This window comes from Lepus europaeus, chromosome 3 (genome assembly GCF_033115175.1).
Source record: "Lepus europaeus isolate LE1 chromosome 3, mLepTim1.pri, whole genome shotgun sequence".
Classification (NCBI taxonomy): domain Eukaryota; kingdom Metazoa; phylum Chordata; class Mammalia; order Lagomorpha; family Leporidae; genus Lepus; species Lepus europaeus.
Window position 1 is genome coordinate 127,741,346 of NC_084829.1, and position 26,780 is coordinate 127,768,125.

Below are 26,780 nucleotides of genomic sequence, written 5' to 3' on the forward strand. Positions count from 1 at the left end.
GAAAACAAGTTTAAGCTTTTAGGTTTCACTTTACAACATTCATAATTTATTTATATTTCATGATTAAGGAGAAATAAAAAGTAATGAATGTATCCAATGCATGACTGGTAAAATTTTCAGTCAATAAGGAACTTTTGTTGTTCACATTCACAAGCCTAGATTATTTGACAAATTACAGTGGAGATAACCTTTGTTAATATGCCAGAGCTCAAATGCTAGCTTGGTCCTAAAACTTGATCCTCACAACAGCCCTGTGAGGTAGGCGCAGGTTATTACAAAATAAAGAAAACCTAACATCAATCTTTTGATCAAAAACTGACAGTTATCATGACAATATCAATGGACATTGCTTACATATCACACTGGTTTTAAGTTTTACTCTAATTTATCTGTACTTTTATAAAAAAAATCTCTAATTCAGACGAGCATCACTAGCTAAGTTTAAGTATCATTTCAAAGTATATTTTGGTGACATTCTTTATAGTTATTGCTAGAAATGTCAGGAGGGCTAAGTCATACAATAAGTTTTGCATAACCTGCTATATTGTCTAGAACATAGAAAAGTTGCCCCTCCAACCAAAAGAGAATCCTATTCTAATATTTCAAATTCTTTACACTAGTGGCTAATGGTAAGCTTACTGACATTCTCATAATTAAATACTTATTGATTTCAGCATGCTTGATGCTTTGTCTCCCCCTGAGCAACCAGCAAATATAACGTGTACTTCAGGACAGTGAAGCAATTCATTTTGCAGCTACTTGAGTTTGACAGATGCACAAACGACTTTCATTCTCAAAGCAGCCAACAGCATAAACTTCTGCAGGTGGATATACGGGTGGGCCATAAAGAGGAAAAGCGTTCCATCATTGTATGAAATGATACAGTTAATTACCTTTGGCTTCATCAAACATGATTTAACAAGGATATTATGATTTATCACAACAAGCTAGGAGCACTGTTACTTTACACCTGCTTTTTTAAGCAGAATTTTAGGATGCCAAATGTTTATAATATTTGAGATGTTGGCAGAAATGTGTGATAGTTATTGAGTGTCATAAAATTCTGTTGTAACGCTAGCTTAAATTTAGCTGGTGATAACAATGCTATGGGATGTATGTCCCAAACGTACTTCATCACAATCCTTAAGCCTTGAAAGCTGATGGATCAAACACTGCTCAAGCAGAGCCACGAATGCTCTGTTGTATCTTTCCTTTGGACCAGAGAATAACTACTCTGGCATGTAAGATGATAGACTGAAAATGTTACAGGAAATAGAATGGACAATGTTCTCAATCCTTATGCAAGTGAGCTTCCTATACCTAAACCTAGGATGAGTCATGGTCCATGGGGGTAGAAAAGGAGATATGTGACTCCTGTGCTTGTTCTCAGGTCGGTTGGAAAGAGGTTCTTTTGATCTTAGTTGCCCAAAATCTGTGTCTATTTAAGGTATTAAAGAAAATTCAATTTTTTCTTCTCTAAAAAAGAAGCTATAACCCATCCTGGATTCCTGGAAATGCGGAGAGATGTTATCACACGCAGACCTGCAGGCATTTCAAATTTTCTTTTAGGAATATTATTGACTTATTTATTCAAATATAACAGTTAATAAAGACAGGGATTAGTGAGTTACAACCACTATCTCTACTTTACCAGATGAATAAAGTATCATCTTGCTCAGATAAGGTACAAGTTTGATGTAAGCAAGTAAATGATGATTTTTGGCTGTAGACTTAAGCTACTTATGGAAAATTATAAAGAAAAATTAAAAGTAGCTGAACATACAAAAATACAATATCCCTTTTAAAAAAGATTAGCAAAATAGATAATAGATTAAAAGTTCATAGTTTTAGTGTCCAGGAAAATATGTCTGAAGTATCATCAAAATTACATTCTGGTTTTTCTTTGTTTATTTTTTGTTTTTTGAAAAGGGATACTGCATCTTTAACACATGTAAAGTTGTACATCACCCGTTTTCTACTTACAGGTAGTAGGAGTAAGAATAGTAGCTCCTCCTGGCAAGCAAATCACAGACAGTGGAAAAAGAGAAGCAATGGTGAATGAAAAGCGTGACTCTGTCACATTCAATAAAGCAGAAAATGTGTGTTAAAAAAGAAAATGAAACAAAATGAAATTCATGTTTTCTTTGCTTTGCATTTCAATTTGCTCATGCACTGTTAGATTTCCTTTGCCATGCAATTAAACAGACAGATATGCAATAGAAAAATAAAATTTAAAATACATAATTTGGAAAAAAATAACATGCTGACATTTCTTTTATTGCCAAAAATTTGAAAAATTAAATGGGTTGTGTATTTTCATCATGCAGTTAAGCGTAGAATCATCCATTACCACCTAAATGTCATGACAGATGGAACAGCTGTGTATAGAACTTGTGTACTAACAGACCAATTTTTCTTTTGATATAAAACATAAAGAAAATCTATTATATAATATGTATGTATAATATAGAATAGTACCCACATTTATACAGATGTCATTATATTTCAATGGTACATAGGCATATACACAGGTTATGTGAATATACATATATACCATGCAACTATATATAAACATATTTCTTTAGTGGATATAAGTGCAGTTAACACACAAAAATATTTGCTGCATTAACATAATTTCAAGTTTATGTTTGTTTGAAATTATTGATGTGTCCATGCTGTGCATTTAAAATATAATATAAAGCTAATGAAAAAATGGCATACATTTGGAAATAATTCAACAGCGATTAAATTAAAAATGACATTGCGTTTTGAAAGATGCAATATCCCTTTTCTTAGCCTAAAACTTACTTTATAAATACTCTCAGCTATAAAATTTTACTCAATTGAATTCCCAACCATTCCTTCTCAAAACAACAAAACCACCATGGAACTTATTTCAGTATGAGAAATATACCTACATATATTATTGCCAATGAGGGATAATGTCTGGAGAAAGTTAAAATTTCCCTTAAAGCTGCAGCTAATAAGAGGCTAAAACAGTTTGTATTTCCAATATTTTTATTATACGTTTATATATGTTAAAGGGGAAGCTACATTATATATTATTTTAAAGATTAATTTGAAAATATCCAATAGTATTATAATATCTATTCTCTTGTGATTAAGTCATACAAGATCCATGTGTGGCACACTATGAGTAAAAGCAATGACAAAGTTGCTTAGGTGAGGAAGGGAGTAAATTATGATACATATAGGAAGTTAATGTATGGAAATTTATAAAGTTGTAACTTTTCCTAGTCAGAAGTAAAAGGCTTAGCACACTTTCTATCAAAAACAATCAATTAAAGCAGACTGATGAAAACTCATGTCATACATTTTTATAGAGAAACTGATTTATTCAACCATTTAAAATATGAACCAGAAAAGAACTTCTTCCAATGCAACTTTAGAGAGCTGTGAGAGCATTTTACTACCACTCCTCGCCCAAGTCTTGCTTAGTGACTGAGTATATGTTAGTTAATTTTCAATATTTTAATGTTATTCTAAGACAAAGAGCCATGGGTAAGAAAGGGTAATTAAAAATAAATAAGTATTTACAAATAAGTAAGAAATACAAGTGATAACTTTCACCCAATAATAAATGAGCGACATAATCAGAAGCCATTTCTGTGACTAGCATCTATCTGAGTGAGCAGCATAATTTTAATGGTGTAACAAAGATTGGTCCAGTCTTTAACCTACACAGTTTATTTAACTCTCCACACATATTAAATTTAAACTAAACAGAGACATAAGATCTGAAGGTTATACTCAATGAATTTATTGATCTTTATTGGCAAATTTGTATTTCTTAAAATACTTAAATCTTCTTGCCTCATATAAAATTATTTTCCAACCACAGAGGTAGACAACAGCAAAAGGAGAAAAGCACTATTTTGGGAAAGCACGTATGTAGCTAATTTAACACAAAACACTATAATGCATACCTAATGTTTCTAATGCAGATGTGTCTTCTCCAACATATATATCTCCAGGGGATAATTGTAAAGAGGCAATATATTAAAATAAACTGATGGAATTGTTAAAACATGTAAGTATGAGTCTTATCTATAATGGTCATGCCTTATTTCAAGTACAAAATAATTATAATAGTACATATAGGATTTAATGTAATATAAGCAACATCATTTATTATGCTAGTCAATAGAATACATAAAGTCCACACTCTTCTACACACAAAGTATTTGAGGATTGCATTATGCATGTAAATAGTTTCTAAAAGTTCTTCCAAACTGTAGCATTAACCAAAAATATGTTACTGAAAGGATTGGAGCATTGCATTTGTTTTTATGATAATGCTTTATGACATTTTAAATAATGGTCAGAAGCTCAAATTATAGAAACTTGACCTGAGGAAATGTTTTTCAGCAGAAGTATGCTTTAATACTATAAGTATACTTTAATAATAACTCAGACTAGAGCTCAGTTGAAATTCCAGTAAATCTTATGTCTTCATATAATTCCAGAAGGTGGCGATATTGGTTGATATAGTATTAAGGACTAATCCCCAATTAAAAACAATTTATTCTTCATTTTAAAAGGTGGACATTTTTATCCCAGTGAATATTTAATATACGATTTCACTAAATAATGTTTATATTATTATCATATTTGCAGCAAGGTTTAGAAAAATGCAGAGTAAGAGCACAAAAACTATTCAGAGGCCACAGCTCAGGTACCACAATAAACTCTGATTTTGCCATTGTGGATAACATTGCAAAGATAAAATAAGCTAACACCCGCCTCCTTAGTGCAGTAGGCAGTGTGTCAGTCTCATAAAATAAGCTAACATCTCATGGATCTTTGCATTTCAGAAATTCAAATTCTTACATTACTTTCAAGGTTAACAATGCAAATGTTTATGTTTATACCCCAAATTAAACTGTGAATAACCAAATAAGAATTCAGCTAAAAAGTATAAGCAATACACTCAGGTGCTGGCCACACTTGTTTTTTCTTGTTGTTTTTTCTGACTTTAAAAAGCTTGAGGAGAAAAACCAGTGTTTGAAAACAAGTGACATACATGGTGAGTGGCACAAGGCTGTCTCAGTCTTACCTCTTCTTGACAACTAATACAACAACTAGGAGGAGGAGGATGAACACCAAAATTCCAGCACTAATTCCAGCTATTTTCACCACTCTGTCTGTCTGCTTGGCAGGGTCTGGTATTACTTCTGGCTCTTCTGTTGCTGCTGCTAAATGAATCAGAGAAATAAGTTACTAAATTAGCTGATTATCACAGAAAGAAAATGATCCCCAGACAATATGACCGCACAAGACAACTGCGTTATTGCCTTTGAATAAAAATAACCTGAAAATATAAACAACAAAAAAAGCATCCTAAATCGCAGGATGAGAGACCCAGGGTCAAAATCAGGAAAAAGCTTTTTGACTACAACTTTTGTTAACATAAAAATAAACAAAAATCCAGAAATAACCATTAAATGGGATGGTGAACTATTTTTTTCCTCCAAATGTCCTTAAAATTCAGAATGCAAGTTTTTAGCAAACACAACACAGGAAGGACAGTGGGGTCATATTTAGAGGTTCATTTATGTCAGTTCATTCAGCAAATGCCTGTTAACTCAAAGGCAAGGTACTGTGCTTGGTGCTTTTAGGTAGTGACTCTTTGCCGAGGACCCAGGGTTTAGATTGAATAAATGCCTACTTGAACTGCTAGGGCCATGAGTTCATGGTTTAATATAGAAGGTTTGGGATGAATAATTGGTTTGGCAGAAGAATAAACAAAGCATAACTGACACATGAAGGAATATCTCACATTCATGTACCAAATAAAGTCCAGATAAAAAATATGGGACACAGAATTTTCAAAAGATGATTTTTAAAAACTTCTTTGAATACCCTCATTTCCTTTCTTAATTAAAATCACCCCATTCTCATACACACCCACACAATTAAAATCATAACTTTAATCAATTTGCAAGCCCCAGTAACTATGGGCATTTCCAATTTTCCTCATGTACCTTGAAAACTGGCAAAGAAAGTAATATCCACACCCACAGATAGAAAAAACTGGAGCTTAGAGAGTTAAGGGTGGATTATATATTGCTCTAGGGCAGTGACAAAATCTTATATATCTTCTATCTTCCAATGCAGCATTTCTCAATGTTTCCTGATCTAGGAACCCTGTGGCTAAGAATCTGTGTGATAAGAGTGCAAGTGATTCTTAGGATTTAGCATACTTGGGAACCTGCCTTATAGTATCCATCACAGTGCCTTGCAGGTGGCATCAAGAGATTGTAGCTGAATGGATACACACACAAACACATCTTTAAATCTAACCTCATATCTTTCAATGGACTTCAAAGTTTTATTTATAAAATTATCTATTCTTCCCTACATTTCAAGCTTATCTTTTTAGCTTCTCCTTTTGGCTTCCATACCCCAAAATCCCAATTACTGATGACTTTGCACCAGCCAGTTTCTGTCAAAAGGGGACTGATACATTTACCTTTTAATTTGCCCATATTAGTATCATTTCATACAATGCTAATTTAAAGTTAAACTAATGGGAAAGACATAGCCTGAAAAATGTTAAATAGAACATCATTAAGTAGGTAAAATAATTCACCATAACTGTTTTATTTCAATTGCATAAGATAAAATTTTCCCCATAGACCAGTATTTGGTAATCATTATTCTCCAGCAGGAATAGCAAGTCTTTAGCTTGTATATTCTGGTAGGCAAAGAGAGTGTTTTTCTCTGACATGACACTTTCCATATATCCAGGCTACAGGGAAATTTCCCCCCATTCATAATTATGAATAGATGTAGTTCAATGCTTTTCACATTACAAACTAATTTATGGTTCAATTCATCAAAACATGTAGCAAATATGTTGGCGATCTATTCCTTTCAAGGGACAAATTTAGACATGGCTCTATGTCTATTTACAGATATGGGTATAAACACTAAAAATAAGTGGGGTATATTCCTAAATTGGCTATAAAATCTAAAAAGAAAATATTTATTGTTTGCAACTTTTAAATTGGATTGGCTTGATACAGGTCCTACTCCAAAAAGGACGAGAAAGAATGTTTGATGTTGAAATCCCTAGGAAAATAAACTTTAGTTCATGCAATAACTCTCATTAGTCACTAACTGAAACCTACTATCATCAGGTTCTATGAGCATATTACACTTTGTCTTTTAGACAGTAATCATAAGAATCCATTTGTGATTTTCTTAACATATCTGACTTACTTTCTGAAAATTCTCTGTAAGATCAGTTCTTATATGAAGAGGTCAATATTTTTTCAAATGGCATTAACTCAGTAAAACATGCTGCTATAGGATGATTGTTTAAGGACAGTACACATGAGTAGCATTGTTCTAGTCTGTAAGAATTTTCAGGAGGGCTGGTGCTGTGATGTAGCCGGTAAAGCCACTGCCTGCAGTTCTGACATCTCATATGGGCACCAGTTCAAGTTGGTCCTCCATTTCTGATCCAGCTCCTTGGGAATGTGCCTGGGAAAGCAGCAGAAGATGGCCTAACTGCTTGGGCCCCTGCACCTGTGTGGGAGACCTGGCGAAAGCTCATAGCTTCTGGCTCCTGGCTTTGGATCGGCCCAGCTCCAGCCATTGTAACCATTTAGGGAGTGAACTAGTGGATGGAAGACCTCTCTCTCTGCCTCTGCCTCTGCCTCTCTGTAACTCTGCCTTTCAAATAAACAAATAAATCTTAAAAAAAAAATAACAACAGTGACATGAGGGTAATGGATCAAAACTTTCAAATCCATAGGAAGAATTTTTAGAAATCTTATTAAACTTACAGGTGTATTGAGACTGCAAAGAAGTGAGATTTTCATAATGTATTATGCAAATAAATGTTATGATTTTAAAGTAATAACTTTAATGCCTTTGTTAAAGACTGAACTTCAATTCATATTTAAATGGTTAAAAAAGAAAAAAAGCTACCAAATTAATGTATTTGAGTTGGGAAAGAGTGTTTGTCTGCCACAATTACAATTCTTGGGCAAGGAGTTGTTGATCAGTCTTCAACATAATTATTGAACTTGAGCAGAGAAGGCTAATCAAATTCTCCAAGTAGATGTGATTTGGAGATTGCTTCTTTTCAATTGTGAGGCCTTCTCAATTGTGACATTTATCATTACTATTATTACTACTATCACTACTACTACTATTACTACTACTACTACTATTGCCACCATCACCAACAGTACTGTTTACAAAATGTTGGTATAAATTTATTACATTGGATGCTTTAATCACATGCATTTGTGTAAGGACTTGACCTACTAGAACTAATGAACAGAAATATCCTATTTAAAACCATTCAAGCTTAGAAGATTCATTGATGAGAATACATACACCAGTCCCTATGTGAGCATTTTCTATTTTCTACAATGAGAGCAGAAAGCTATTATAGCGGCTGCACCCCTGAGCCCTGTTTATAATTTATGCACATATACAAAGACAATGTGGAGCACCTTTTTAGAAATACTTCCCTTTGCCATAAATCTTTACAGTTTTTATCTGCCAAAGAACACTCAGTGAATCCCTAGCGTTCAGAAGCCAAGAGCAGCATAGCGAGGAAAAAAAAAAAAAAAAAAAAACAACAAAAACCCCACAAAAGGCAGAATTTCATTTTTATTCAGCAAATTTATGAGATGCATTTTGGGAGAAAAAAACAGCAAAAGTAACTTTATAAACTGTATCCTTGTTCCCACTACTGAAAAGTAAAACAATGTTGAAGTCATACAAACTTGTCTAAAATTAGAACTGATCTAATAGCTATGATCATTTAAAACCAATCTTCTACTTTCATGATGGATATTAGAGATGGGAGCCTCTAAGACAAAACGTATTAAGTGATTTTATAGCATCTTCAGAGACATTATTGTCGCACAAATTCTACAAATCCTTCTGGCATTTCACTAGTGCTTTCCTCCTTTCTTGGTAATAGGTATGGAAAATTGTCCACATTAACATCTCAATCATTCCTTAGAATCTTACAATCAGGCATATGACCCCAGTCCCTCCAGCCGACCCCCATCAATGTCTCCAATGACTTACTGTTTATTGAATTCTATGTGCACATCCCTCATATTATTTTATATAACCTAATAGCATTTGACATTTCCTATCCTCTCTCTCCTTGCAACCTTCTTTTCCTGGGCTTTGCATCATTTGGGCATCTCACAGTTTCCCTATGACTCTGGCTTGTCCATTCTAGGTCTCCTTTGTGAGTTCCTCCTCTATTAAAAGCAGGTGCCCTTTAAGCACCTCCAAAACCTAGGTCTATTTTTTAAGATGTATTTTATTTATTTATTTGAAAGGCAGAGTGACAGAGAAAGAGATGGTGGGAGTAGGAACAGAAAGAGAAAGATATCTGCCTGGTTCATCCCCCATATGAGCACAAAATCAGGTCTGTGCCAAATCAAAATCAGAAGCCAGGAACTCCATCCTGGTTTCCTACCTTCATGCCAGGGGTCCAAGCACTTGGGCTACCTTCCACTTCTTTCCCAGGCACATCAGCAGGAAGCAGGATAGGAAGCAAAGTACCCAGGACTTGAACCAGCACTCTGATACAGGCTGGGGTTACAAGTGGTGGCTTAGTCTGCTACATCACAACACCAGCCTCAAATCTAAGCCTCTGATGCTATTTCTCACCTTTCTGGCTTGATACTCTTCTCCACTTCCATCACTTCAGTTACCATCCATGCTGATAACTCCCAAAGTAACATATTTCTAAACAAGAGCTCCTATCTGCACTACTGACCAATGGTCATCTGATTTTTCTGTGTTTACTTCAATGTATGACAGTTACCTTAAACAAACCATGTGCAAAGCTGAACTCATATTCTTATCTCACCCTAGTCCCTTTTCTATTTCTTTCTCTGTCATTAATGGTACAGCTATCTACACAGTTGTTCAAGCCAGAAACCTAGGCACCATTCTTGAATTTTCCTCTCCTATCTCTAGTATCAATATACAATTTATCATCCATATTGGGTTGCTAGTGAAAATTATGGGGGATACTTTTAGTAACGGCAAGACAAAAGCCAAAAAACTATTGTCTGGAACAAATTGAGATGAATAGTCACTCTACAAATCTCAAATGATTTAGAATAGAGCAGTATAATCTAAATACTATTCCTTCTTTGTTCTGTCCCCACTGCTAATACCTGAACTCAGGTCAACATCATCGGTCACAGAGCAGCTACCTGTCTTACCTCTCTGACTGCCATTTGCCTATTCCACATCAAAACTCACATAGCATTCCTAACACTTCAATCATATCTGTCCATTGATTTGAGTTTTCCAGTGGCTTTCTGCTGTTTTTACAATAAAGTCTGTGAAAGCAAGAACTATGTTAATTTTGCTTACTACTGTATTTCTACTAAGGCCTGAAAAGGAGCAAGAATGCAAAAAATGTCTGTTGAATAAATCAAAGCATGATAACAACTGTAGGTTCACCACTACATAGAATATCAGTTGCCATCTTCATAAAGCTCGGATAGTTGATCAGATACAGATCTTGTTGCTGGGGATGTTAGCATAAGAGGAACTTGGTATATACATTTCTTTTATTTCCTTAAAATTTATTTATTTATTTGAAAGGTAGAGTTACTGAGGGAGAGAGAGACTCCCCAAATGGCTGCAACAGCCAGGGCTGGTCCAGGCCAAAGACAGAAACTTCATCTGGGTCTCTGGCCTGTGTGGCCAAGGACCAAATACTTGAGCCATGTTTCGCTGCTTTCCCAGGCTCATGTGTAGCAGGAAGCTGGATGGGAAGTACAGCAGTTGAGACTTGAACCAGTGACCACTTGGGATGCTGGTGTTGTAGGCAGCGGCTTAACGTGTTGCACCACAATGGCAGCCCCAGTACGTACATTTCTAAGTTGTCTATGGAAATATCAAATCCCTGTGCTAGCTGTTCCTACACAGGACTAACCATTTCTACCATCTGCCACAACCTATCCACAGACCACAGTGTTGGGACATTCCAACATCATGGGAAAGCACATAGAATTCGTTATCACCAATACCTTGTTTTGATTTTTAGCACTTCCTTTTATTTGTTGTGCCAGAATGAGCAAGAATTAATGCATTCATTGGTAAAATTTAAAAAATCGTTATCTATATTATGTATCCTTTAGGAATATCAACTGAAATAATGATGTGAAAGTATTTTATAAACTGAAACACTTGTGATAGTAGAAGCAGTAGTAGAATCTGCTGAGTAGATATGACCTAGATGTTTGCCTTTTGGGTCCTTCCCATAAAAATGAAAAACTATGAATAAGGGAACTGACATTACTGAAAAATAGCTTTAAAATCTTTGCAGAATATCATATAAATATATAATGATGGGTTTTGTAAAGTACATGTTATTAATTAAACAGTCTGCCACAGTGGACGTCTAAGCCTTATGGGCATCTTGAAATATGTATTATTTAACTCAATGATCCTTTGAAGTCATTTTGCTTCATCATCTAATATGATCTTATAAAACTTGTCTAGCCTTTTATAGTCTTGATAACCATAAAAATAGGGTCTACTGGGTTATTATTGGTGAAAAAAGAAAACAGTTATATGATTCATATTTTGTTTTTAGCATACCTGAAAAGATTTTTTATTTAATAAAGACACGAATATTACCAGAACACTTCTGATATGGAAAATCATGGTGTAGACATTTATAACAATTTTAAACAATTTTATGAACTAAAAGTATAGATTAATATTATAAATATTTGAATTCGTTTCACATTCTAAAACATTTTCTCCTAGTTTTCAATTCTTTATGTTGGTTTTAAAATGGCATTTCTTTCATTTTTTTTAAAGATTTATTTATTTATTTGAAAGTCAGAGTTACACAGAGAGGAAATGAGAGGCAGAGAGAGAGAAGGAGGTCTTTCATCTGCTGGTTCACTCCCCAGTTGGCTGTGCTGATCTGAAGCCAGGAGCCAGGAGCTTCCCGGGTCTCCCGTACTCGTAAGGACTTGGGTCATCTTCTACTGCTTTCCCTGGCTACAGCAGAGAGCTGGATCGGAACTGGAGCAGTCGGGTCCCGAACCAGTGCCCATATGGGATGCCGGCACTGCAGGCGGCAGCTTTACCCGCTATGCCACAGCGCTGGCCTTAAAATGGCATTTCAACATCATACACAAAATTATGAACAAAATGTCAGAATATTTCTTTGTAAAGCAGTAAGTGGGATTGGCACTGTGGTATAGCAGATTAATTCTCCACCAGCGACACCAGCAACCCATATGGGCTCCAGTTGGAGACCCAGGTGCTCCACTTCCAATCCAGCTCCCTGCTAATATGCCTGCGAATGGATGATCTCTCTCTCTTTCTCTCTCTCCTTTTCTTCCTCTCTAGCTCTGCCTTTCAAATAAATAAATCTTTAAGAAAAAAAGCTATAAGTAACATGTTTCAGGTAAACAATTGGTAATGTAGTATTTTACTTCATATTAACTTAAGGGAAAATACATTATTGCACATATAAAGTTTTGAATCTTCACATTTAAATTAATTCAATTGGGTAAAAGAAACAATTGAGTCTATTTATTAAGCTATCTTTGAAACCTGTCCTAGATCCTCCATTCCAACTTTTACTGCCTTCAAGACCCAATCATTTTCACTTTTCACTAATCCTGTTGCTTGCCATATTGGTCTTGTCAGATTTAGTCTCTATATTGCTACCAGGGTGAGCTTTCTAAAATGCAAACATAATTATTGTTAAACCTGCTTTAAATTCAAGAGGAAAGGCAAAAGTTATAACACACAAGCCTTTCAAAATCAGGCTGCAATCAACATTTTCAACTTCCTTTACTAACAATTCTTGAGGTTATCTTACACCTTGTCATAGAAAAATAAACACCAATCTCTACATACTAAAATACTCTTCATGTAATTTCATTTCAAAAACTGTAGCCCATGTCGACTTTGGCTCATTTTTGACTGCAACAAAGATTACAGACATTTTACTTTATAAGACAATGATAAATTATTAGCATTTTACACATCTAACCACAATGTGTGTAAAATCCTTTCAAAAATACTTCTTAGCACTTGCATTCCCAAATTTCATAATTTTTGTCAATATGGTAAAAAATATCTAAGATGGACTTAATTACTAGCTAACTAATTTGTTTTGAGATATTTTGTAAAAATATTTATACCTAATTCTTAAAAATGTTCAGTATACAACGTTGACTTTTTTTTGATTGTCTTTTTCTTTTTAGTTTGTAGAAATATTTCATATGTGGATCCTAGTCCTTTGTTAGCTGTGTTGCAAACTCCTTCTCATACTGGATGGAGGAACGTCTAGACTTTTTTTCCCTTTAACCCCTAAGTGAATGGTTAGGATCTCTACAACAAAAGACTGATTAACAAGAAACAAAGCATTCAAATTTATTTAATGTAAGTTTTATGAGACATGGGAGCCTTCATAACATAATGAAGACCCAAAGTCATAGTTAAACCACAGTGTTTTTCATTGCATGCTTGATGAAGGGCAGTCATAGAGAAGTATGACAGGGCAAAGAGAATGAGGTAAGTATGATAAATGGAGAAACACGGCAAGGCCTGTTTAAAACATCTTTCCTAGATTTTATAACCTGCTTAAGGAGAAAGGGATAGGAAAGGTCAGAGACGCCCTTTCTGCCACTGTCATTTCCAAACTCTTTTCAGCTTAAAAACTTCAGTATGTTAAGGTGCCATTTTTAGGGTTGTTTTTGCCTACTTTATTACAGTTTTTTCTTCTATTTTATTTATGACATCTTGATAAAAGGCAGCTTTTCATTTTATTGAACATAATTTTGTCAATCATTTTTTGGTGGGCCAGCATTTATTAAGAAATCTTTTCAATCTCAATTAAAAAAAAAAAACAACTTTTTTTTCTCTAAAAGTTTTAGCACTGTCTGTTTCTTGTTTAACCTTAGACTGACATGGATTTGCTTTCTCAGTATGAAGTATGGTAGAAAAGTATTTCAGGACCCCCACCCTCCCACAACTACCCAGTTGATTTACTAACACACTTGATCAATTCTGTCATATATCAAAATTACATAAGCACATGAATCACTGTTTGGATTTTCTATTGTTTTCTAAGAGGCAACAAGTTTATTCTGTGAAGATAGTATATGCTGTTACTTACTACAGCTCTATATACTATGTTATAATATATGAAGGGCATGCTCCCATGCCTCATTCTTTTCTTCAAGAGCATCTTTGCTGTTCTTTGTAGTTTGCTTGACTTCTTCAGATCTAAATTCTAGGTAAAATTTCTCTAAATGTTTTTTGTCAAACAAGCTATTAATTCCATTCAACCAACTATTTAAAAATTTGGACAATTATGACCTTGCTTCTGACAAATTCTCTTTAGTTCTTAGCAAATGTTTCTTTTTTCAGTTGTTTGTTCCTGATAGCATCATGCTAATGTTTATGGTTTGCTCGTAATTTCTTTAAGTGTTTTACATAAAGCTATTTTTCTTTTGTACTTGACAATCCTGCTACGTGCAGTCTTTTGAGGATTTTGATCTGCTGCTGCTGCTTCTTCTTCTTCTTCTTTTTTTTTTTTTTCTGAGAACTCACAGTGAGTTACTTTCAAGAATGCTTAGTGACCTTTGATGGTAAGTTAATTGCTTTATGTTAGTCTGTGGGAATCCTGCAGGCCTAAATTGATCATCTTTCATGGAAAACAGAATTTGCATATCTTTCTACCAATAGCCATGGGGTACTATAGGACTCAGATCACCTCTGTCAAATCTATACAGGGCTCCCAGGTTAAGCACCCCATTATTCCCAACTTGTCCAACCTGAAGATCAATGTCTCCAGGAAAATAAAGTGTGAGCATTAGGGACTTCAGGCCCTCTTTCTGCCTGTTGCCCACTCTTCACAGCCTCAGTCACGTGACATTTTGGATTCTAATTTAAAAAATATGAAACATAAAAATTGTTCATACTTATGTGATACCATATGATGTTTCAATACATTTATGCACTGTCCAATTAGGGTAAACCTATCTAGCTCTTCAAACATATACCATTTCTTCATTGCAGAAAGTTTTAAGTTTATTTTTCAGAGAAATATACAGTACATTGTCCTTATCTACAGTCACCATACCATGCAACAGACCACCAGAACTTTTTAGTCCTAGTATCTAATTACAACATATTAGCCATTAATTAACCTTTTCCCATTTCTTCATCAGTATCTGGTAAACACCTTTATATTGCTATCTTCCATGATGATAAACTTTTTTTAAAAAAAAGATTTATTTTTATTTATTTGAAAGGCAGAGTTACAGAGACAGAGAGAGAGAGAGAGAGAGAGAGAGAATCTTCCATCTGCTGGTTTACTTCCTATATGACTACAATGGACAGAGCTGTGCTGATCTGAAGCCAGGAGCCAGGAGCCTCCTCCAGGTCTCCCACATGGGTGCAGGGGCCCAAGGACTTGGGCCATCTTCTACCACTTTCCCAGGCCATAGCAGAGAGCTGGATCAGAGCTCACATGGGATGCCGGCACTGTAGGCAGCGGCTTTACCCACTACGCCACAGTACCAGCCACAGATGATCAACTTTTTTTGATTCCACACCTGTGATTAGATGGTACTCATTCTTCTGTGGTTCATTTATTTTATTTAACAATATGACCTTCAATTCTATCCATTATTGCAAATTATAAGATTGCAACACTTTTATGGCTGAATAGTATTCCACTGTGTACATGTACTGCATTTTCTTGCTCAATTCATTGACTGATGGACATTTTAGGTATCTCCCTTCCCCAGCTAATGTGAATAGAGCTGCAATAAACAGAACTATGGATGTGTCTTGGTAGACTGATTTCATTTCCCTTTGCTATATGCACAGTAGTGGGACTGATGGATCATAAGATAATTTATGTTTAGTTTTTGAGGAAACTAGATACAATTTTCTACAAATGGCTACACTAATTTACATTCCACACCAACAGCATTTAAGGGTTCCCCTTTCTCCACACCTTCTTGGACACTTGTTATATTTTGTATTCTTGATAACAGCTAATTTAATTGGAATGATATGATATCCCATTATACTTTTGATTTGCTTATTCTTGATGATTAGTGATTATAAGCATTTTTAAATGTAACTATTTGGCCATTTGTATATTTTCTATAGGAAAATGTCTATTTATATCTACTATCCATTTTTTAAAGATTTATTTATTAATTTATTTGAGAGGCAGAGTTATAGATATATAGAGAGAGAGACAGAGAAAGTGGTCTTCCATCCACTGGTTCACTTCCCAAATGGCCGCAATGGCCAGAGCTGGGCTGATCCGAAGGCAGGAGCCAGGAGCCTCTTCTAGGAGTCCTATAATAATGCAGGGGCCCAATCACTTGGATCATCTTACATTTCCAGGCAATTAGCAGGGAGCTGGATCTGAAGAGGAGCAGCTGGGACACGAATTGGTGTTCATATGGGATGCCAGTGACACAGGAGTAGTCAACCTATTATGCCACAACCCCAGCCCCTCTACTATCCATTTTTAAATTAGATTGCTTGTTGTTTTGCTACTGAATTGTTTGGGTTCCTACTGTTTCCTGATTATTAATCCATTGTCACATGTATAACTTGCAAATATTTTCTCCCATTCCATAGATTGTTTCTTCATCTGTTAATTGTTTCTTCTGCTTTGCAGAAACACTTTAGTTTGATGCATGCCACTTGTCTATTTTTTTTTTTTTTTTTTTGGTTTCAGTTTCTGTACTTTTGGGATCTGACCTCCAAATCTTCACCCAATTCAATATCCTGATGGATTTTCCCCATGTTTTCTTTGTCATTTCAAAATTTTGAGTTGATTTTTATAAACAGTGAGAGGTAGGGATCACGTTTAATTCTTCTGCAATCTCTAATTATTTATTTCTTATAGCACTAATTATTAAAGAGACTAGCCTTTTCCCAGTACATGTTCTTTTCATCTTTGTCAGACTAGTAGGCTGTAGATGTGCAGGTTTACTTCTTTTTAAAAAAAATTTTAAATTTTAATTTGTAATGTTTTTAACAGATCCAATTTGCTTTGTAGACACAATTATAAGAACATAATGTTACTCACTTCCTCCCTCCCTCGCTCCTTCTCTATGTTTCTTTCTCTCACCCTGTTTTCTTAACCTTTTTTTATAGTTTTTGAGATAACATATTTTAAATTTAATACAGTAAAAAGGCTTAATGCTTCACAGAATAAAAATAATAAAGAGTGAAAAGCAAAAAGACCTTAGTTTAGTGGGAATGTAGACTACAGCTATAAACAATAATTGAATGAAAAAATTACCACTTCACCCACATACAGTAAATTTTAAAGTAATCACAGATCATTAAAACTACAGTAGTAGAACATTCTTAACCACCAAGTTTGTATTCTGTTGCACTGGTCTATGTGATTTTATATATGTGTTTTTATACCAAGAACACACTGATTTAATTACTTTAGCTTTGCAATAGATTTCAAAGTCAGGCAGTATAATGTCTCCTGCTTTTATCTTTTTGGTCCAGATTATTTTGGCTACTTGAGGTCTTTTGTGGTTCCATACAAATTTTAATAGTGTTTTTTCCAGTTCAGTAAAAAAGAAAAACAAATTGGTATATTCATAGGGTTACACTGAATAGGCAATTGCTTTAAGTAGCATAGACATTTTAATGATATGTATTAAGTCATGAACATGAGAGGTCTTTCTATTTCCATGTGTCCATCTCAATATCATTCATAAATGTTTTATAGTTTTCATTGTAAATATCTTTCATTTTTTGGTTAAATTTATTCTTAGATATTTTATTATATCTATAGCATTTTATTCTTGATTTCTTTTCCATATCATTTGCTATTGGTATACAACAGTGCTACTGAATTTTGTACGCTGACTTGGTATACTACAACTTTTTTTGAGTACACTTTTAGTTCTAATCACATTTTTAGGTGCTGTCTTTTAAATTTTCTATATGGATGATGATATGACTTCTTTATTTTTTATTTATTTCTTCCTCTTGCCTACCAGCTTCGGTTAGGACTTCTAGTAATATGCTGGATAGAAGTGGTGAAACTGGGTATCCTTGTCTTGCTCTCAATTTTCCAGAGAAAGCCTTCAGCTTTTCTCTGTTCAGTACAATGTCAGGTGCTGACTTGTAATATGTGCCCTTTATTGGGTTGAGGTACATTCCTTCCATACTTAATTAGTTCAGAGTTTTTGTCATGAAGCACTGTGGGACTTTATTAAATGCATTTTCTGTATCTACTGAGATTATCATACTTTTTTTCATTCTGTTGATGTGGTGTATCATGTTTATCATTTTGCATATGTTGAACAATCCTGGCATCCCTGGGATGAATCCCACTTGATCATAGCGGATAATCTTTATAATGAGCTGTTGGATTCTGTTTGCTAATATTCTGCTGAGAGTTTCTGCATCTTATGTTTATCAAGGATACTGTCATAAAGATTTCTTTCCCCATCCTCTTTTTTTTTGTGTTGTGTCCTTGTCTGGTTTTGGTACCAAGGTAAAATCAGCCTTATGAAATGAGTTTGAAAAAATTCCTTTCTCGTCTAGTTTTTGGAATAATTTAAGAATTACTACTTCTTTTAATGTTTGGTTGAATTCAGCAGTGAATTCACCTCATCCAAAAAAAAAAAAAAGTCAGAATACTGATCCCATAGAGATCGCCCCCAGCTGGGAGTCCAGCAACGTACACACAGAGGTCTACAGTCCAGGACAGGATTGTTTTGGAGATGCCCTAAGAGAACCTAATCTGCCAGTATTCCAGAATTAGAAATCAGATGATAGGATTTTATGTGAGTATGTGTGTGTTTATATATTTGAAGATTCATTTATTTACTTATTTGAAAAGCAGAGCAACACAGAGAGAGCAAGGGAGGGAGGGTGGGAGAGAGATTATCTTCCATCCACTGGCCCAGTCCACAAATGACTGCAACAGCCAGGTTTGGGCCAGGCTGAAACCAGGAGCCAGGAATTCCATCCTGGTCTTCTACACTGGTGTCCTGGGCCCAAGTACATGGGCCATGTTTCAATACATTCCCAGGCTCATTAGCAGAAAGCTGGACTAGAAGAGGAGTAGATGTGGACTTGAACTGGCACATTAATGTGGGCCACCAGTGTTGTAAGCCGTGGCATATATCTGTGCTATAACGCCTGCCTGATTATATGTTCTTTATTTTCCCCATGCTTATCCTTAACTACCCTCTCATGTCTAAATAGAAGTTAATTATTTTCCCATAGCTTACACATACAATTGTGTTGTAAATATTTTGTAGTAACACTGCAACATATACTAGATTGAGAGCTAATTGAAGGCAAAGATATACTCTCATTCATTTATTATATCTAATGATTTATGCAAGAAACAACACACTGTGAACAATTGGTCTATATCTGTCCAGTGAATAAATAACAAGTTTCTTATATAAAAGCATACATGAGCTACACTGTACTGTTTAAAGTTTTCAAATTTTTGAAATACATTACTACTGAAGTTAACTGAACCATGAAGTAAATAAGTGAAGATATAATTATTGAAATTAATAACTATTCTTTAAGAAAAATAATTTTTTACATATTACCAATTGTTAAAGAATGTCAATATATCTAGAAATACACTACTAAGGAATATTCCAATGAGGTGTCATTAAAATATTTTTCCTGAACAAAACCAAGGGTCTGGATATAAATTCCAGCTTTGCCACCTACTAGCTAGTTGACTTTGGATAAGTTACTAACTAACTGTTCTTCATTTTCCTCACCAGTAAAACAGAGATGATAAAAATATAGATCATCTAGGCCTGTGCCGCGGCTCACTAGGCTAATCCTCTGCCTGCGGCACTGGCACACTGGGTTCTAGTCCCAGTTGGGGCGCCGGATTCTGTCCCGGTTGCTCTTCTTCCAGTCCAGCTCTCTGCTGTGGCCTGAGAAGGCAGTGGAGGATGGCCCAAGTGCTTGGGCCCTGTACCCGCATGGGAGACCAGGAGTAGCTCCTGGCTCCTGGCTTCAGATCAGTAAGGCGCGCCAGCCACAGCGCACCGGCCGCAGCGGCCATTGGGGGGTGAACCAAAGAAAAAGGAAGACCTCTCTCTCTCTCTTTCTCACTGTCCACTCTGCCTGTCCAAAAAAAAAAAAAAAAAAAAAAAAAAAAAAAAAAAAAACATCATCTAGGCTGATATAAAAGAAAGATTTAATTTGTTAAAAAAATGCTTAGGACAATAACACCTGCTACTTAATAAAACCTCAGTAAAGGTTAGGTTATATGTAGGAATTAAAAGAAGATTATTTTTTCAAATTTAGATTTCTGAACCATAGATGTTATCATTTCAAATAACAGCATTAAAGTCTAATTTCTTAAAGTACAGAGATATCAGTTTCTTTTTGTTCATCATTAAGCACAAGTTTGTTCAATATCTGAGGGGTACACAACAGTTTCTAAGACAGAAAAAAAAAAAAAACCCAGAAAGATTAATAAGTACTCTTCCATAAGATAGTGTGTAAACCTGAAGTGGAGATGCAAGTATTTGGATGACTATACTTGTTAGCAGAATATCGCCAAGTACTATCACAATACCTCTGTTTATCAGAGATGATACTATATCTCATTCATTGCATCCTAAAAGATTTGTTAGAACCATTCAACATAAAATTACAACTTTGATTTTCAGATAGAGAAAAAAAAAGCCTCCAAGGAGGTAAGTGAATTTTTCATATTCAAAGTATTAGTTTTGGATAATATTAAAAGTACTTCTGATGCTTCCTGACCACCATCTGTTCAATGGACTTGGGAGAAGTGTGATTAGCCACTTGTTCAAGTGTTTTTCACTATTTTTTTTTCTTTATTTGACATGTAGAGTTATAGACAGAGAGAGAGAGAGAGAGAGAGAGAAAGGTCTTCCTTCCGTTGGTTCACTCCCCAAATGGCTGCCACGGCCGAAGCTGTGCTGATCTGAACCCAGGATCCAGTTGCTTCTTCCTGGCCTCCCATTCGGGTGCAGGGCCCAAGCACTTGGGCCATCCTCCACTGCCCTCCTGGGCCACATTGGAGAACTGGACTGGAAGAGAAGCAACTGGGACTAGAACTGCCACCCATATGGGATGCTGGTGCCCCAGGTGGAGGATTAACCAAGCGAGCCACGGTGCTGGCCCCTACTACTTTCTTAAAAACAGAATTAAAAAGGAAGTGGACCATAGAGATCTCATCCTCAACCACTACCCTCACTGGAAGAGGAAAAGTTGAAGAGATAGAGATAAATTTAAACAATCACATCAAATCTTTTCTGGTAAAAATAAAAAAAGGAAAAGCAGACTTGGATGGTTGGATGGAAGAATGGATAGAATCTGGGAACATTCCCATGTCAAAAGGAAGAAGGAAGAAAGGAAGGAAGGAAGGAAGAAACAGGGGGAGGGAGGGAGAGAGGAAAGGAGGGAAGGAGGGAGAGAGGGAAGGAGGGAGGGAGGAAGGAAGACATATTCCATAGTCCATCTTCATTTTACCAAGGCATTCCTTTTTGTTTCTTTCGTGTCCTTAATTAAATCATTCATCTCTTCCTGGCCATCAAGAATCATCACCGACAATGACAAAGATCTCTGATCAATGCGGCTGACATCCCTGTTGTGTCACTAATGATATGCAAGTAAAGATGCATCACCTGATAGTGAGGAGTTCTGAAGCAAGAAAAGTTCAGGAACAAAGTAGCACGTTTTGGGGAGCATGTTTGAAGTGATGCTGAAGGACACCCTCCTGAAGAAAATATGGAGGTGGATTATTGGCTTTTTCTGTGACAAGGAAGAATGGATCATGGCAACAGCAAAAGCACTTTACAGTGCCCTACAGTACCAGGTAAAGGGAGTTTAGAGATTGAGGGGCCACTTAGTTAATAAAAAAGATACAACAAGATCAGCAGATAAAGACAGAACAGTAGAATGATAAATTAATACAACTTCTGTGTTTTAGGGAGGCCAAAAACATTGAAACCAAATAATATAATATTGTAGCCCTGGGTATTAATGAGCTAGTTCACATCTATCACTAAGGTAAAGAAAGGGGAAAGGGTAGTAAAAAGTTAAGAAACTACATCTCCCATGCACTGATTGTTACAAAGAGAGAAATAGATTCAGCTGAAGATTACTGGGAAAATAGTTAAATGATGCTGAATCACGTATCAACACACAGAGTTTTTAGCAAAGCAGGCTAGGGAACAACTGAACCTAAACCTTAAAGTGAAAAGTTTATAAAATGATAAATATGGGTATCTGGAGATGGTAGGGCAAAACAGCTTTGTGATAATGTCAGTGATATTTTTTCACCCACAAACCGTAGGATATGAAGAGTCTCTTCTTCAGGGAAAAATTTGGAATATTAAAATCTAGGCACTGTGTGTAATTAAAAGGCAAATGCACTTGACATTTTTGTTGGCACAAACTCAGAATGCAAGATATGGGCCAGTCATCCAAACATGCCATTCAAAGCACAAATGGGAAAATGGCACATAAGAATGTAATATAATTTGGACATTAGAGAAATAAATATAAACCTAATAAAACCTTTAAGACTGCTCAAATGATAAGCATGTGATCTAAGATGATGGGATATCTTACCTTTTAACCTATTCTTACTGTTCGTATTTGTAAAGTGAAGGGTTAAGACTGGCTGAGTGTTTGGCTGCTTTTAGTTATGAATTCTACTTTCATTTTCAACAGGTCATTTTCCACCAAGGCTCAGATAATTCATTAATCTGGCATATCTCAAGAGAACACACAACATGGTTTAAATCATATTAATGGAGGTTGCACTGCAATTTTCACAGGTGTTTATTTACTAAATTAGAGGTTGTCTTAATATTGGATAGAGGAGCCAGATCAGAAAATGGTTTTATTTGAGTTCTAGCTTATCCAATATAATTTAGTATATAGGCTAAATTATGATTAAATATTTTAGAATTTGAGCTTGGTTTTTAATCCTAGTATATCCTTTGGCTTTCAGTGAATAAATAGACAAGAGCCACATTTTAAATGGCTCTTGAATGTCAAAAAATATCTAATGGCTGCATGTCACACACTCACACACTCTAATTCTTCAAATAGCTAACCAATATTTATATACAAGATAATTTTTAAAGATTTATTTATTTGTCTGAAAGAGTTACAGAGAGAGTGGGGGGAGAGAGACAAAGCAATCTTTTTTTTTTGTTTGTTTTTTTCTTTTTTTTTTTAACTTTTATTTAATGAATATAAATTTCCAGTGTACAGCTTATGGATTACAATGGCTTCCCCCCCCCCCATAACTTCCCTCCCACCCGCAACCCTCTCCTCTCCCGCTCCCTCTCCCCTTCCATTTGCATCAAGATTCATTTTCAATTCTCCTTATATACAGAAGATCAATTTAGTATAAAGATTTCAACAGTTTGCACCCACATAGAAACACAAAGTGAAACATACTGTTTGAGTACTAGTTATAGCATTAAATCACAATGTACAGCACATTAAGGACAGAGATCCCACATGAGGAGCAAGTGCACAGTGGCTCCTGTAGTTGACCCAACAAATTGACACTCTAGTTTATGGCGCCAGGAACCATCCTAGGCTGTTGTCATGAGTTGCCAAGGCTATGGAAGCCTTCCAAGTTTGCTGACTCTGATCATATTTAGACAAGGTCATAAAAGACAGAGTGAGGATAGTAACCAATGATCCTAAGAGTGGCATTTACCAGGTTTGAACAATTATACAGCATTAAGTGGGGAAGAGGACCATCAGTACACACATGTTGGGAGTAGAGCCATTGGTGGTAGAGTAGAGGTTATGATTACAAAGGAATGAGGCCCAAGTGCACTAGACAGGGCCTAGAACAAAGGACAGAGTCATTATTAGAGGAGCTAAGAAAGGTGCTGTCTAAGCTACAATGAAGTTTTCTGATTGAGAGGCAAATAGAACCTGATAGAAGGGGCTTGATAATAATCTGGTGGGCTTTAGGCCTTGTAAATTCAGAGGCCCAGTTAGCTGTCCTCCTATCGGTTCCTATGGACTTTTTCCAGCCACTTTTATTGTATTCAGTACTTTGGGATGGCTCTGTAAACAGATGAAGCCAATAATGTATTAACAGTACCAACTGAGAGAAAGTATGGTTAACTGAGGTTACTAAAAACAAAAAGCAATTCAAATCAATTGGCAATCTACAAAAAGAGTTAAAGATTTTAAAAGCTATTATTAAAATTGCTATATTGGTCTATTATGCTATATTATATGTGTGTACATATTGTATGTCCACATGGGGAAATTTTATTAAGAGTTTTATTTTAAATGGCTTTTAGATAAGATTGTCCATAAATTTAAGCTGCTAAAATCAATCAAAGATACATTTTAATTTGTGTGACCTGAATCTGTGTATCATATGTTTTAGACTTGTTAGTAGAAAGAAACTAAAAACATTTTAGATGGTTGTGCTTAAGTTTACTGGCTAAACAAACTACACCATGTTAGATTTTTTTTTCTTTTTTTTTTAACTTTTATTTAATGAATATAAATTTCCAGTGTACAGCTTATGGATTACAATGGCTTCCCCCCCCCATAACTTCCCTCCCACCCGCAACCCTCCCCTCTCCCGCTCCCTCTCCCCTTCCATTTGCATCAAGATTCATTTTCAATTCTCTTTATATACAGAAGATCAATTTAGTATAAAGATTTCAACAGTTTGCACCCACATAGAAACACAAAGTGAAACATACTGTTTGAGTACTAGTTATAGCATTAAATCACAATGTACAGCACATTAAGGACAGAGATCCCACATGAGGAGCAAGTGCACAGTGGCTCCTGTTGTTGACCCAACAAATTGACACTCTAGTTTATGGCGCCAGTAACCATCCTAGGCTGTCGTCATGAGTTGCCAAGGCTATGGAAGCCTTCCAAGTTTGCTGACTCTGATCATATTTAGACAAGGTCATAAAAGACAGAGTGAGGATAGTAACCAATGATCCTATGAGTGGCATTTACCAGGTTTGAACAATTATACAGCATTAAGTGGGGAAGAGGACCATCAGTACACACATGTTGGGAGTAGAGCCATTGGTGGTAGAGTAGAGGTTATGATTACAGAGGAATGAGGCCCAAGTGCACTAGACAGGGCCTAGAACAAAGGACAGAGTCATTATTAGAGGAGCTAAGAAAGGTGCTGTCTAAGCTACAATTAAGTTTTCTGATTGAGAGGCAAATAGAACCTGATAGAAGGGGCTTGATAATAATCTGGTGGGCTTTGGGCCTTGTAAATTCAGAGGCCCAGACGTATCTATCTCTTGACATGGGGTATATCCTAAGGGAGGTGTAAACCTCCTAGGGGAAGGCACTCTGTTGACTTTCATTACTTGGCTGGCCTGGGAGGAGAGCTGGCCACGTAAAGGCAGGTGGCATCTCTAACAAGAAATTTACAGTTCTGCCTTCAATGTTGCTGACCCTACTTGACCATCCCCTCAGCTGCAGTGGTCACTTTGGAAGTTGGGCTGAGTGAAGGGCTTTTCAGCTTAGAGCCAATAAGATCTGTGGCTCTGACCTGGGCATCCTTCGACTCCAGGGCAGGTCCATTTCCAGTGATCCAACTCTTGGCAGAGCTGCCAGGGCTCTTCACAAGCTGACTTCTGCTGAAGCCCAGGCTTACCACATTGAAAGCCACTGCAGTGGACTGGCCTGTTGGGTCTCCTTGAGGGCAGATCACTGTACAGATCAGCCATTAATAGGCCTGCCACCCATTGCTTCTGATGCCGAGCTTTCTTTTCCTCCTGGTTTGTGCTAAAGCAGACCAGAGGATGCAAGTCAAGGGAGTGCCCGTTTCCCATCTCTAATCTTCGGTGGCCTGAACTACAAGTCTATAGTCACAGGCATGTTCTGTAGTAGTTTTTCTAAGGTAGACAATGCCTATGAGGAAAATTATATTCTCACTTTAAAACTTTCTTTCCCTTTTGTCTGAAAGGGAGGTTTTTTCTACTTACTGTATACTTCGCTGATGGCGAAGTGAATCTAGCTATGAGATTATTATTTAAGTTCTTATTTTGGCTATGCTATTGCAGAAAAATGTTAGCCATCTCTTTTATAAGGTCTAAAGATTAAATTGTGCGTCCTACAGATTCCTTCATAATAGAATTAGTTTCCTACCTTGAAGAGAATAGAGAAATGAAAGAACAAGTTGGGCTTAGAATAGAGAAATGAGGGAGCAAGTCCTAGATCGCTTGCTGACAATAGCAATATCACATGATTCTTAAAATTTATAGAAGGCATTGGACCTTCTGGTAAATGTTTTCTTAAGTTGTTATCTAATGGTTGAAACGGTTTGCTAAGTATTCATGTGATATTGCTATTGTCAGCAAGCGATCTAGAACTTGCTCCCTCATTTCTCTATTCTAAGCCCAACTTGTTCTTTCATTTCTCTATTCTCTTCAAGGTAGGAAACTAATTCTATTATGAAGGAATCTGTAGGATGCACAATTTAATCTTTAGACCTTATAAAAGAGATGGCTAACATTTTTCTGCAATAGCACAGCCAAAATAACAACTTAAATAATAATCTCATAGCTAGATTCACTTCGCCATCAGCGAAGTATACAGTAAGTAGAAAAAACCTCCCTTTCAGACCAAAGGGAAAGAAAGTTTTTTTTTTTTTTTTAAAGAATTGTTTATTTGAAAGGCAGATTTACAAGGAGAAAGAGAGAGAGAGAAAGTCTTCCATCCACTGGTTCATT

The 26,780-nt window shown here is 35.8% G+C and overlaps 1 protein-coding gene across 5 annotated transcripts in view; it reads right to left on the reverse strand.

Moving 5' to 3' along the window:
• Positions 1-26,780, reverse strand: part of PTPRK (protein tyrosine phosphatase receptor type K) — a 592,149-nt gene that overhangs the window by 37,242 nt on the left and 528,127 nt on the right. For 3 of the 5 annotated variants that reach the window (XM_062186744.1, XM_062186741.1, XM_062186746.1), the window contains exon 14: positions 5,078-5,216. In XM_062186744.1, coding sequence (XP_062042728.1) covers positions 5,078-5,216 — 139 coding nt within the window. The remainder of the gene's footprint in view (positions 1-5,077; positions 5,217-26,780) is intronic. The other 2 variants (XM_062186745.1, XM_062186743.1) reach the window with 1 other exon arrangement.